This window comes from Dromaius novaehollandiae, chromosome 8 (assembly GCF_036370855.1).
Source record: "Dromaius novaehollandiae isolate bDroNov1 chromosome 8, bDroNov1.hap1, whole genome shotgun sequence".
Taxonomy (NCBI): Eukaryota; Metazoa; Chordata; class Aves; order Casuariiformes; family Dromaiidae; genus Dromaius; species Dromaius novaehollandiae.
The window spans coordinates 41,954,271-41,967,586 of NC_088105.1; the positions used below are offsets into that span (position 1 = coordinate 41,954,271).

General features: G+C 52.5%; 1 protein-coding gene across 1 annotated transcript in view; it reads right to left on the bottom strand.

Annotated features, from left to right (window-relative positions):
• NEGR1 (neuronal growth regulator 1) overlaps positions 1-13,316 on the bottom strand; it is a 307,368-nt gene that overhangs the window by 90,548 nt on the left and 203,504 nt on the right. Inside the window, exon 4 of the mRNA XM_064516359.1 lies at positions 9,365-9,496. Coding sequence (XP_064372429.1) covers positions 9,365-9,496 — 132 coding nt within the window. The remainder of the gene's footprint in view (positions 1-9,364; positions 9,497-13,316) is intronic.

Below are 13,316 nucleotides of genomic sequence, written 5' to 3' on the forward strand. Positions count from 1 at the left end.
CAGTGTACAGGAGGTATCACGTACAGCGATCCGGCCCGTAACGTCCCTCTGTCTGTCCCCACAAAGTGGCCCCGAGCACAGCCCGGCCTGCAAGGACTCCGGTCGTCACTGCAAGAGTTCGGGTTTGCTCGACAGCTCCAAACTCCAAAAAACGTCACGTGAGCCTCAGAACAGCTTCCTTTGATTTGAGAGAAGAGGCAGAAAATAGGAAGAGAACCAGATAAAAGCTTTGTGAATTATAACACCTAAACAAACATGTTGGCAATTCTTCTCCTTTTTTGTGCCAGCAGCGCTGCTTTGTTTTAAACTATAAAAGCAGAAATCAAGTGAGATATATTACTCTTCAAGGCTCCCGTAGCTCAGATCTAGAGTCTGCATTGCGCTTGCTAATACCGGCCAAATTGGAGGAGTTATTAAAAGCTAATTTAGTGCTCTCAGCAGGGGACAAACGAGTTGTAACAGTATCACTACAGTCCCCACTTAACAGGGCCTGCAACGCTGGGCAGAGCGAGGGGGGAGCCGGGGGCCGCACCGTGCGCTCCAACGCTGCGCTGCACCGACCGCTGCTGCAGAGCCATCTCAGAGCAACTACGGTTACTGCTGAAAAAATTATGGCTCTGGGAGCCTTAGCTTAAGGCACCGCTTAGACTCAGCTTTTCGTGACCCCAGCTGGGGTCAGTGCTGCACCCACGAGCCCCCTTAGAGCAGCCCCTTACAGAGACACTTCCCCGGGAGGGACAGGACAGACCTTGTGTCTTAGACCAGCAGCCACAAGGAACACTGCAGCTGCTAGGGGAAATACTGCTGTGCCGAGTGTTGTTTACTGCTATCGTACTTTATTTTAAGTAATTGTTTCTGCTGAAGAGCAGCCCGGGTAGGTGAATGTTCCTGGCAGCTGAAGAGCTCTCCATTAATTCTGGCTCTGGTTTGGAGCCTAACACAGCGTTTTGTACACTTCACATCACTTCTTGACATGCACAAGCTCCTTCAGCTCATAGCTGAGTCAGCTCCTGTTAATACTTTAATTTTCACGAAGTTTATTTCAGCTGGTATTTAGAGTGGCATCACCTGCAGACTGAAGAGCTAGTGGTGGTTCAGACGTGGGAGGAGGCATTTGACGCACACCGGATTCGCTTCCCAGAACTGCTCCTCTCCGTCTGCTCTCTGCATTGCCCGGCTTTGCACCCCGGCGAGTTTGAGGACGTAAACATCTGGCCTGCGGACGTGTAATTCTGGCCTCTCTGAAGATGACAGCGAACCTCACAGTGACCTTCAAGGGAGCCCGAATCCTAATCTCGGAGGAACCTGCCTGTGCCTCTGCGAGGCTGAAGGAAGGAAACTCGTAAGAAGGTGAAATTCACTGGAGAGAGATGTACGGAGGTGTCCAGAATCTTATTTTCACCATATTTTGGCTTTATAATGATATTGCAAGTGGAAAAGTGCACAACCGTAGAAGCGTCATTAATTTTTATCCCCCAGCCGCTCTCCCCGGATGAGCAGGTCCCGACGCTTCCGGCACGGCGGCCGGCAGCCTGCACGCTGTGCCCTTGCCGGACCATCACCACGTCCCTGCCCGCCTTCTCCACTGGTACCCGCAGGGCTGCTCATGGATGCTCTACTGCTTGCTGCCACCGTTTTCTAGAGACACATAAACACAGCAAACGCCATTTACTGGCGGGCCATATTTCTACTGTGCCAGTAGCTGCAGGTCTACGTATTCTACCATCATGTGCGGATTAATACAGCTCTTTTATTTCAAGGACTTTCCTTCTGGGGGCAGGGGACAGAGATTGCTTTCAAAGAGGCAATCAGGGCAATCCTCAGAATTAACCATGGCAGCAAGGATGGATAATCAGCACCGACAGGCTTCTGAAACACTAAAATACATGTCTGACTAGGAGAAAGAGCCTCCTCGGGTCCCGCCGGCGGCAAGGGGCGGCCGCTCCGCCGGGCCGTGGGCGCACGAGCCACACCGGGCTGCCGGCAGGCGCGGGGTGAAGCCGCCCGCCGCAGAGGTCAGGCACGGATCTGCTTTCTGCGTTGCTTCATCTCCTTCCCGGCTTGCAGGCTGTCTCAAGCACTGACACCACCTTCTCCAAATGCAAGACCTCATTTCGCTTTTCCAGAGAGCCCTCGATGACGTGCTGCGGCAGCAGAGTGCCATCGACACGAAGGAAGGTTATAATCAGTTTTGTCATGCTTCAATACGAGCAACATTTTTTTAGAAATACGCTGTAGCCATGCAGCAGTTTGCAGGACCTAATAGTAACTGCTGCACTACAGAAAAATCAATGTTAATTTAGAAGCAAAATTGCACTTCAGTCCGAAACCTGAACTACATTGTGTTAATCTGACTTTTGAAATGTTAATAAAAACACCTGAAGAACACAAAACAACAAACACTGCTTTCCTAAGAGGCTTCTTTTCCCACCAGCGAGGATAAAAATATTTTCCTTCAACTATATTCTTTTTTCCAGCCAGGGTGGATTTAAACATAAGGCCAATTTTTATCGATCTGAATTGGTATAAGTTGTTTTTTAAGTTAAGTGTTACTGCGCAATAGGACATCACATAACTCATACAAATGATGCCAGTGATGGGAATATCTTCCCAATTAAATAATCGGAGTTTAGCCCTAATGTTGCCCAAAACCAAACAAAAATAAGAAAGCCCCAACTCTGATTATCTGCTGCATGATCAAAAACTTTATTTCAGAGAACAGCAGAAGAGTCTTCAAAGACCTGTATCCTTTGTCAAAGCAGCTGTTCTGATCTGTACTATTTTGTTGTGTTTGAAATATTTTGCTACTTGGTGCTTTTCTAGATGACCTGCTCCAAAACCAGGCTCTGCTGGTATTCACTTAAACCACGATCAAGTTTTCATACTAGCTGTGCTAGCACCTCGTCTCCTTCAGCTACAGGGTGGCTTGATAGTCTCATAGATTTGATGCACAAATATAGAAGCTAATTACACAGTTAGTTATTCCTCTGCTCTCAGCCGTGCTTTATGTGCTGCAGGGAAGAAGCCCTCTCCTTTCTTCCATAAGGCCTTCCCACATCTTTTTAATTAAAATAGTGGCTCAGATGTCTTAGTTCAGTAATTATAACTTTTTACGTCTACAAAATGCAGAAAAGCTGGTTTTCAGGACTAGGTTTGTATTTAATACTAATAGGAAAAACAGGTCGGGAGATGGCTGTGATGGGCGAATCCATGACCCTCCAGAGCGGAGCTCTCCTGGCAGACACCTTACAACTTGCGTACACAGGGTCCGACCTGCCGCTGGAGCCCATGGCACGCACCAGCGTTGTCCTCACCTGCACCGCCCAGACCAAAGATGTTCGAAAAGAAGAGAATTGCAAACCAGAAAGCTCTCACTACACTGAACGGTACCGACCTATCGACAGAATCGAATATTAACTCGTAGTTATGTTTTCAGAAGTCCCCACTGCGACTTAAAAGTTGAAATCCTGCTTTTCGAAAGGTAACCTGAGAATTTAGGAAACTGTTTCACAGAAAGCCAGTGAAACCGCACTCTGGAGGGCTTTCGGCTTCTGAAGGTGCAACCTGAGCTCTTCAGAAGGGTCTCGCCGAGTTCAGCCCTCCAAGGCACTGCGCACACACGCTTCTTGCGATGGTCCACGGGAGCGTGGGCTAGCGAGGACCTGCAAACTGCTCTCCGCTGTTAGAGGATCGGGAAATGTTTCAGGCCCTTGCGATTAAAGGGTGGCCTACACACACGATGCCACCTTAAACGTATGAATTCCAGCCAGATGAACAATATCCGTCACTGCAATATCGAGAGGTCTTCCTGCAGCTGTGTCAGACATGAGCACATCTCATGCGGGTGCACTGCTGTTTGAAGGGCTGACGTTACTGAATTTACTTTTACATGAACGGCACAGTAAAGCGCAGTAGCTTTCCCTCCACAGCTTTGTTCTTTAAGAGCTGGTTTAATTAGTTAAAGATGGAACAACTTGGTAATTGCGTGGAAATGTCCTCGCTGACAGGAGGGAGGGACACTCGGGCTAAGCTCCAAGTCTTTTACAGCTGTTAAAACGCAGTCATGTAAGCAACCACAGCTGAACCTGCTATTGCAAAATCCAGATACAAGGGACAAGTCGGTTGTATCTCCTCAGACTGGTTAACTGCAAACTGTTCCCAGTTTTTGCACAGCAGGATCTAAACACAGTTCTGAGAGACCTCGGACAGACATCTAAAGACCCCAGAACACACCACGGTCCATGGAAGCTGCGCTCCACGGCAGGCTGCAGGATCCACCCTAAACCCTGCAAAAACGAAGGTGCAGCGCTGACCCAAACAATTCTCAATGCACTGTCCACACTGTTTTAAGGACAAACAAGTGTATTTTGAGCCGTAAATGCAACTTCAAGTACACTTCCTCGTTTTTATGCAGTAAAATGAATCCTGCTCCATCACCCTCCCAAAACGAACAGTGACAACACCATCAAGGTTCTCAGCTTAGTCAGGGCTATAAATAGGAAGCTGCACATCTGCAGCTATTAAAGAAGTGAAGGAACCAGAACTATGCATTTACACTCAAACAGAAGCCCCCTTTTCCTCCCCTCTCATATATTAAAAGAAAGTGGAAATAAATGCAAAGTGCTCTGATGAGTGTTATACTGGGCACCAAAGCTGTAGAACAACTGAGGCCTTCTAGAAATACTTGGGCAGCAGCCTTTTTATTTGTTTTTAACATTGCATTCACCTTGATCGAGGGAATTTTTCTTTGCTGAATCCCGATTAAGAAACCTTGTCAAGGAAATGGTTTCTGTAAGTCACCAGCAGATCTACAGCGAGGCACCTTCTCGGGGGACAGCGTCACAGCAGCGTGTCTAGGCATGAGGAGCCCCAACAAATACTGCAGTCCTATCATGTTCTTCACAGTAGGTTTAAGGTTACAGATATAATTAGGTTAGTGACTTGTACAGTATGTCTGATTTCAAAGTAAAATCAGAGTATTATGCATAATATTATGCAAAGTGCCATAGCAACAGTAAGGCAGACTTCTAAGAAATGCTAATGAGTTAAGCTGTTCTGCAAAAACCTAACCTGTCCACGGAAAAAACAAACACGTTACCTAAAATTCATACAGGAGACTCGTGCATTCTCTACAAAAACCAACATAAAACGCCTTATTGAACCATTGCAGCAGAAAAGAAACAAGAAAGGAGACGGGAAGATCTATACAGCATCCACCCTCCGTAATGTACCTGCTGCTGCAGGAAACCGGAGGCCCCGCAGCCCGTCGGGTGCCCGCGAGCCCTCGGCCCCTGCAGATGTGCCGGGTCGAGCCCTGCCGCAGCCGCGAGCCGCCCGCGAAGCCCGGTGCCCGGCACGGACGGGATGGGCAGCAGCCGGCACCGGTGACGGAGCGGGACCGTGGCCGCAGCTGCGACCCGCAGGCCGGGTAATGCAGCGTCCCCGGGGCATGGGGACCCCAGGGCCTGGGGAGGAATAAAACATTATGAGACGAGGAAAAGCTTAGGTGATTTACTGCAGAGCGTTAAACCCCCAAAAATAAGGCAAAGGAGAATCACTGCAAGGACAGAATTTGACCACCATAATTAACTGTAAAATATTCCAGGTTAAGACAGGCAAGAATAGTGTAGCAAGTACTGAAATAAGCCAAGGTGACAGGAAAGCTAACAAACCTCAGAAACACATTCAAGAGCTGGATGAAGCAAATGCAGAACGGAGATGCTACTTCTGAGCCCCCGGACGGGCTGGGCGAGCGCCCGGCGCCTGGAGCATCCCAGGCACTACGGGTCTCCCCAGAAGAGGAAAGAGCAGTGACAGCAGCCGGGGAATTACGAGGCAGCCAGTTTATCTTCGATGCCTATAAAAATTCTGGTCAAGTAAGCGAAGACGCGAAAGCACCTGGAAGATAACGAGAAGATGAGCGCTCGCCAACAGACCTGTCAAGAATAAATTGTGCCAAGTCATCAGTTTCTACCCGCAGCGGGGAACGGCAGCAGATGTAACAAGCCGTCGATAGTCTCCTGCGACGGCGGCGTGAGCAGGCGAGGCTTGGATAAGCCCCTGCTCATGCACAGGGCGGAGAAGGAGCCAGCCCGGCCCCGGGAGCCGCAGCGGGTTGCAGCCCCGCAGGGTCCGGCGCCGCGGCAGGGACCAGGGCCACCGCCACCGGCAGACGCACGAGCAGACGCCACGACCAAGCCGGGCACGTGCCGAGCCGGCTAGCAGCTCTGCTGCCACACCGGCTCCGGCCAGCAAAGACCTGCCCGGTCACCAGCTCATCTGCAGGAAAGCAGCCCCATCTTTACTCTCGGGCCACGTTTTCCAGGTGTCTGACCGTAAGAATCAGGGCTGGTGAACACGGGAAGGTCAAGAGGGTGAGAACAGGGCAGCTGCCTCCAAAGCGATTCAAAGATGAGACTAACCTGCTCTCCGTGCCTCAAGGATGGGCAGGGAACGGGCTGTAACGGTGCCGGGAAGATTCACATCAGACACTAGGAAAAGCTTTCAAACAGGGAGCGGGACTAGCGAGAACGTACAGCGCCGAGCGCCCGTGCAGCTCCCAGCCCCGGAGGCACCCCGCGAGGACGGGGCAGCGGCTGGCAGGGCCCCCGCGGCCGGCCGGGCCCCCGGGCTCGGTGCCGTCGCTGCAGGGCGTCGCGGATCCCACCCACGTCGGCTCGCGCTCCCACTTGCTGCAAAACCCGCGCTGTCGGCCCCTGCCAGCACTGACGACTCCGGCCCTCCTTCTGCAGCCTCCTGGGATGCATAAAGGCTGAAATTAAATTCTTGTCTTTTAATTTCCAACTGAATGGCTTTTTTTTCCTCTCAGCCAGCGGATCTTGTTTCAGTGAAGTCCACAAGAGCCGGCTCTAACTGAGCTGATCAAAACACAGTTACGGAAGACCAGGCCCTTAGTGTGCTTTATCAGGACACCTGAAAAGGAGGAATATGGCAACACAAGCCCACTTTAAAAGTTCATATCTGCTGTTTATTTAGGGAACTGATAATTTCACATAAATTAAAATAAATGCTAGCTTCATGACGCGCACACCCCGTTCTTCATCATCCCGGCACGACCTCAGCACTCCTGGAGACTCTCGCATCTAGCAGCTGCCGTGCTTGCTATTAAATAAGTCATTTATAAACCAGGAGGGAGTCGGCGAAGCAACGTATGTAGAGCTACAGAGCAGTTTTCAGGTGACATTAAAACCTTGCTAATCCAGACACTAGCAGTTTGTTCAAAGGGGGGGCTGAACATTATCATCTATAAGTCAGCATTTGCTGCATAAAAATATAATGGAAAATGCTAATAAGATTTACTGATAAAAATAAATTGGATTATACCTTATCTATTTTGACTCGATTCGGTGTAGTACTGGTTCCTTAGAAGCCAGCATCCTCACGCTATCGTCTACTACGATCTCATCACACTTCCTTTTCCTTCCTCCTTCCGCGTTCACGCAGACACACTGCAAATTCTAAGGCCATCATTTATAAAAGGCAAATTATGGGGAAAAAGATGAATTAAGTACAAATTGTAAATTAGGCAATTCAAAACAGTATAAAGAAACAGAATGTAAAATCATTAGAGCTGTAACAGAGATGCGGTAAGGGCAGGCAGCGAGCGGGCTGGTTGTGTCTGGCTGGACGTCGCCTAAGAAACTCGAAATTCAGAAAGTAATTTAAAACCAGGTAATTTTCTTGTAGATGCTGGGATGACTGAACAACTGCTATATGCAACAAATCCCCATATTCAAAACCACGCTTATATACTGTAATTGCGCCGGGTCCATTGATGCATCCTATTGATGGGGCACAAAAAAAGCTTGGTTTGTTCCACAGCTGAGCCGTGCCGTGAAGACACTGCTCTCCGCGGCCGGGGAACAGCGCGAAAGGCACCGCCAGAGCGGCAGCCGAGCGGCCGCGGCCGCAGCGCAGCGCAGCGCCGAGCACCCCAGCTTTGCCCAGCATCTTCTTAACATTTTTTGCCATTTTCTTCTTTTAGCCACCAGACGCACAAAAGCACTCGGCAGGGCCCCGTGTGCTCTGTGAACTTGCAGGCTGCCCCAGGTCTGCCGCGGGCGCTGGTGCTGGTGCTGGTGCTGGTGCTGGTGCCTCCCCGTCGCGTGCGGACGCGTCCCGCTCGCCCGGCGCTGCGGCAGCGCGGGGACCCGCACAACCCTCGCTCGGGCGTCGCCCCCATGGCACCAGATCACCCCGGCCCCGGGGCTGCACCGACACGGGGAGCAGCCCGAGCCGGGGCGGAGGCTGCGTGCGAGGGAGTCCTCCATGCAGTGTGTCCATCACCCCCAGGCACCTTCTTCTGCCTGCCGAGCTCCTCCCTTCCGCCTCGCGCTCGCAGAGCCCCCGGGACAGAGAATTCCCCCCTCACTAAAATTCCCATCACATGAACTCACTCGGATGCTATTTTTGGCTTGGCAAAAGCAGTCACTGCTGATTTTGGGTCCCTGTTGCAGTAACTTGTGCAACAAACTGGGAGGAGCGGGGGGCCGCCGCCGCCGCACGATCATTCCCATTTCCTTCCCTGAAGTTTTCTCTGTTTCTTCAGAACAGAGCTATAGCAGTACTTCAACTCAAAACAGTGCATTCAGAAACAAAACAAAACACACAAGATGAAGCCCTGAAACAACCCGCAGGGCCTGGTCGGAGCGGGAGGCATCGCGCCCGAGCGGGCGGGTGCTGCGCCCCGGAGCTCGACCCGAAGCCTCGCACTCACCTGCGGTTCCGGGGAGGAGGCACCCGACGGCCTCTTGCGCTGCACTGTCGCCTACGTTATGTGCTTTTTAACAGCAACCTCTGCCCGCTGAGATCTTTATGAGAGAACTGCATTTTAGCAGAGTTTTTTCTGCTCCTCACACTAGGGCAGTAGCATGAAACAAGCTGCTGTTTCCACTAGCAGCAATTTACATTTCCAGCGGGACAGGTCACAGTGACCACCGAAACACAATTTCACAAAGCTTCTCTTTTCCTTACAATTTTGCACAACCTCAACAAATTAAATCAGAACCATCATAGCCCAACAGCCACAGCAGTGCTTAGAAATGACTCAGAGAATTGCTCAAAAAAATCCCCCCATCCCAACCCAGTGAGCCGGATAGAAACACACGGGCAGAGCCCAGGGGACCGTGCTCCTATCACCACCCGTCCAAGGGCGGACGGCAGCCCTGGGCGCTGCCCTTGCTTTGCCGTCCCCCCGCGAGTCCCCCCAATGTCACTGCTGTGATGCAAGGCAGCGCCATGGCTTCGGCACCAGCAGCAGCTCTCTGCGTTATTGCACTGTTATCTTCGAGGCCGAGGCCTTCCTCGCCACCGGGTTTAGCGATTAAAAAATAACGTGACTTACAGTTTACTGTGACTTTCACTTTTCTCACGTCTGGGACGGAGACGTCGTTTTCCGCGCTGCACTCGTATTCGCCAGCCTGGTCCCTGGTAATGCCGTAGATGTCCAGATACTGCCCGCTTTCGAAGGGCTTCGCTGCAGGGACACAGTGGGAGAGCGAGGTTAGAGGCAGCTCGCGGCGCCCCGAAGCCGCCCCGGGCCGCAGGCGCGAGCGGCACCGCCGGCATCTCCCAGCCCTCCCCAGCGCGGGGCCCGGCTTCCCCGAGCGCCGGCTCCCCGGGGGACGGCTGCCTTGCCCGAAGGCCACCCTCCCGCCTGCCCCGGCAGCGCCGCGCAGGTCCGCTGCTCCGCGTCCTCCCACGGCACGCACCGCCCCGCCGGATACAACACGCTAGACCTCATTTTTATTTTCGTGCAATATATCACAGTCGTTATGACAACACGCGCTGGAAACACAGGCCTAAAGGCTGAGAAGACTCGCTGGAAGTGCTTTCCTGCTAGCACGCACACCGCACGCCGTGCCCGCACCGGAGAGAGCCCGAGGAAGCGCCAGCTGCGTACGTAGGGAAGATAACGCCGCAACTGGAAAATCATCATTGAACTGAGCAGTGATAAAATGTAGTGAAATAATTTACAGGGGATGGGAAATTGCACGAGAGTGGGGTTTTCTCTCTTCCTGCTGTTCACGGGAACGAGCCCTGCGCGACGGGGCCAGCTGCACGGCCCCCGCTGCGGTGGCCGCCGCCTTCGCTGCGCGGGCTGGAGCATCTCGAGGAACGTCGTATTTACGACTGTTTTGGGCAGAGACGTGCTTTGCCAGCCGGTGCAGCACAAAGCGCACGTCCCATCCGTTTGCACGCGCTGCTGTCGGCGCGCTGGTACGGCAGTGCATGAAGCAGCACATCCAGCCGTGGTGCTGCCCGAGGAGGACTCGCGCTGCGCGAGCCGCGAGCACCCTGCAGCTCCGTCCCTCCGAGCCCGCATCCCACCTGCGAGCTGAGAGCGACGACGGGGCGACCTGCCCGCCCGCGGGGCCGCGGCGGAGGGAGGCACCCTGCTCCCCCGGCCCGGGCAAGCCACGCCGCCGGGGACCACAGCAGACCTCCCTGCCCCGTGCGTCCCTCGAGCAGACACCGAGCTCCTACCAAAAAGGAAGAGACGGGTGGGGGGTCCGAGATGCCCTGGGGCCCGGTGGGGGATGCCCCGGGTGCAGAACAGCACGGCCGCACGCAGCAGAGCCGGCCCCGATTCCCGGCCTGGGCAGTGTTTCGGCAAACCACGGACGCGGCCTTTGCATTTTTCTGTTCAGAAAAAAGGATCTGCTCCAATTTGCGAAAAGCTTTTTAGCTTTTCAATTTGTTCCAGCAAATGGGGGATTTGCCTGATAATCCCACGCCCAGAGGTAGATGCCATCGAAGCCGCTTACGCCCTGTTTAAGGTCACGGCACGGCGCGGGGGAACAGCAGGAGCAGCGCCCGGGACTCGCCGTGAAGGAGGGGCGCGCGGGGGTGCGGGTCCGGATTTCGGACCGGCAGCCTCACGCGCTGGAGCACGTCGCTGCCGCGCGCTCCTCTGCCACCCACCGAAACCATCGCGGGGTGCCCGGGAGGCGGCCGCGTCACTGGCGAGGGTCCTGAGCTGTTACGTACACCGGGGAAACGGTGGGAAAGACCTTCCGGCCACGAGGTTTCTGATTTGCTTCTAATACCAAGAAAATTACATAAAATGCAAGATGCGCCTGTGTTCCACATCAAAAATTATTTTAAATTATGAAACTGAGATGCTCTCCAACCTATGTACTTCTCCGAATAGATGGTATGCACCAAAATAATAAATATTGAATCCTGGGAATAATTTATGTTGTATTCTATCCCAGTTTCCAATATCAATTTGGAAAAAAGAAAGCAGTTTCTCTGAGTGCCTGGAATGTCCCAAAAATATTCATTCAGGTTTTAGATTTAAGCCAAAAACAAGCACTCTCTGCTTCATTTTTTCTGTTTCAATGTACGCACGACACACCAGGGGATAACCCAGTTTCTTCTCTCCCAGCACCTGCTTTCCTAACCGTTCCCGGACCGTAGCTGTGCTCCTGGCATTAGCTTTGCTACCTGGACGCGACAACATGCAGCCTCAGCCGGGGTCGGCCGACCGCGGGGACAGGCTTCCGTCCCCGGCACAGGCTTCCGTCCCCGGCACGGCTCCGCCGTTGCATGGGCAGCGTGTGCCCCCGGGTTGCTCGGACCCGGCGAGCGGCCACCGTCGCGCCGGAGCAATACCAGCGGCAACGGCGTCTGCCGGAAAGCGAAGGCGCCGCGGGAGCCGCCCTCGGGTGCCGCTGCGGAGCGGGAGCGACGGGTAACGGCTCGCGGCAGCTCCAACGTGTCACGGCCGGAAAGCGCCGAGGGAGCTCCCGGGATAACCTCCAGGAGAATGACTTGCAAAAATGTTGCTACGATTAAACGTCCATCAGCACTTTTTACATACTTTTATATATATACTTATGATATATATATATATCTTATATAACCACTGCATTTATGGGGCTCCTATGCTGGGCTATTAAACTAATTTATGCAGCAGTATTATGCATGTGTTTTTATAATGCTGTAAACCCCATGTATTTTATGCAATTCGCATATGCATTTTGAAAATATTAAAATTAAATCATTTTTAAAAGCTCATGCCCCCAGAAATTTTGCATCCAAATCACATGAGAGAGCTTTAGTAAATATTAGAGATAAATATTTTTCTCAGGGAATACATTAAAAGCAGAAGTCTGGAGTTTTATCAGGGTTTTTTTGCTAACAGATACCACATTTCATCTTTGCTATTCTTTTGCACAATATTTCATCTTCGACTTGTTTTTAGTGCTAGAGATTCCCCACGGCTATGTGGTAGAAATTAAATTGTGTTACGTGAAAGATAGATGCGTAAGCATATGCAAGCACATTCATGTTGCATGCAGGCACACTCTATTTATGAACAGATAAAATGACTCCAGACGTACTATGACTTTCGCATATCCAGCTGAAAAAAAGAACATTCAAAAGAGGTGGAGAGAACAGATGTGTATGAAGGCACTAGTGCAGGAAGAAGGGTTTCACGAGACAATTCAATTCCCTCCCAGAGAGACTGGGAAGAGAACGTGAGAATCAAGAATCCTGGAGCGAATTCCTGGCTCCAGGGAAGTTTGGGACAAAGCTCGCCAGGCACCGCTGTAAGGAGGAATTTGGGCTTGATCCCGTACGTGACGTTTTGGGGGAGGAAGAAGCAGGCGCGCGGGCGCAGCGCGTCCCACGCTGCGGGCAAGGTGCAGCAGCGGCTGCCGGGGCCCAGGACCGCGCTGTGCCGCGCCTCTCCGCGGGCTGGAGAGCTGCCCGGGGGGTTGGGGGACGTGCTCTGCACACACCCCCATCCGAGGTGGCGGATTGGCAACCACGCTTGGTCTCTAACCTTTTGGAGGAAATACGTATTTGATGGTCCACACCAAGACGTTAGGAACATGTCTGACAGGCGTTCCAGGAGCGGGCTGGCCTCTGAGCCAAAAGACCCGCCAGTCTTGTTGGTATCCGAGGAAAAGGCATCTGCAGGGCGGCCGTCTCAGCACCCATCAGCAGCCTCCCACCAACCTGCAGCCACGTCAGCCAAGACTTCGGATCAAGGATAGGAAAAGGCTGTTTGCTGCGGCAAAAGAAACACGAGCAGGAGAGCGCCTGACGTCCCAGGGCACTTCTGGGACAGGTTCAGAGCATCTCTTAACCAGACGCACTGATACGGATAACGATACGCAGTTAATCTGCTCTGGATACTTCAGGTTACCTGATCCGGTTCTCCAGCCAGGAAGGAAACCACCTGTGAAACTGAGCTTAATGCCTATTTTTGCTGCTGTCACATGGTATGACGCCTGATAAATCATCACACTTGTTCTTCCTCAGGAGCGCACACAATTAAAAGC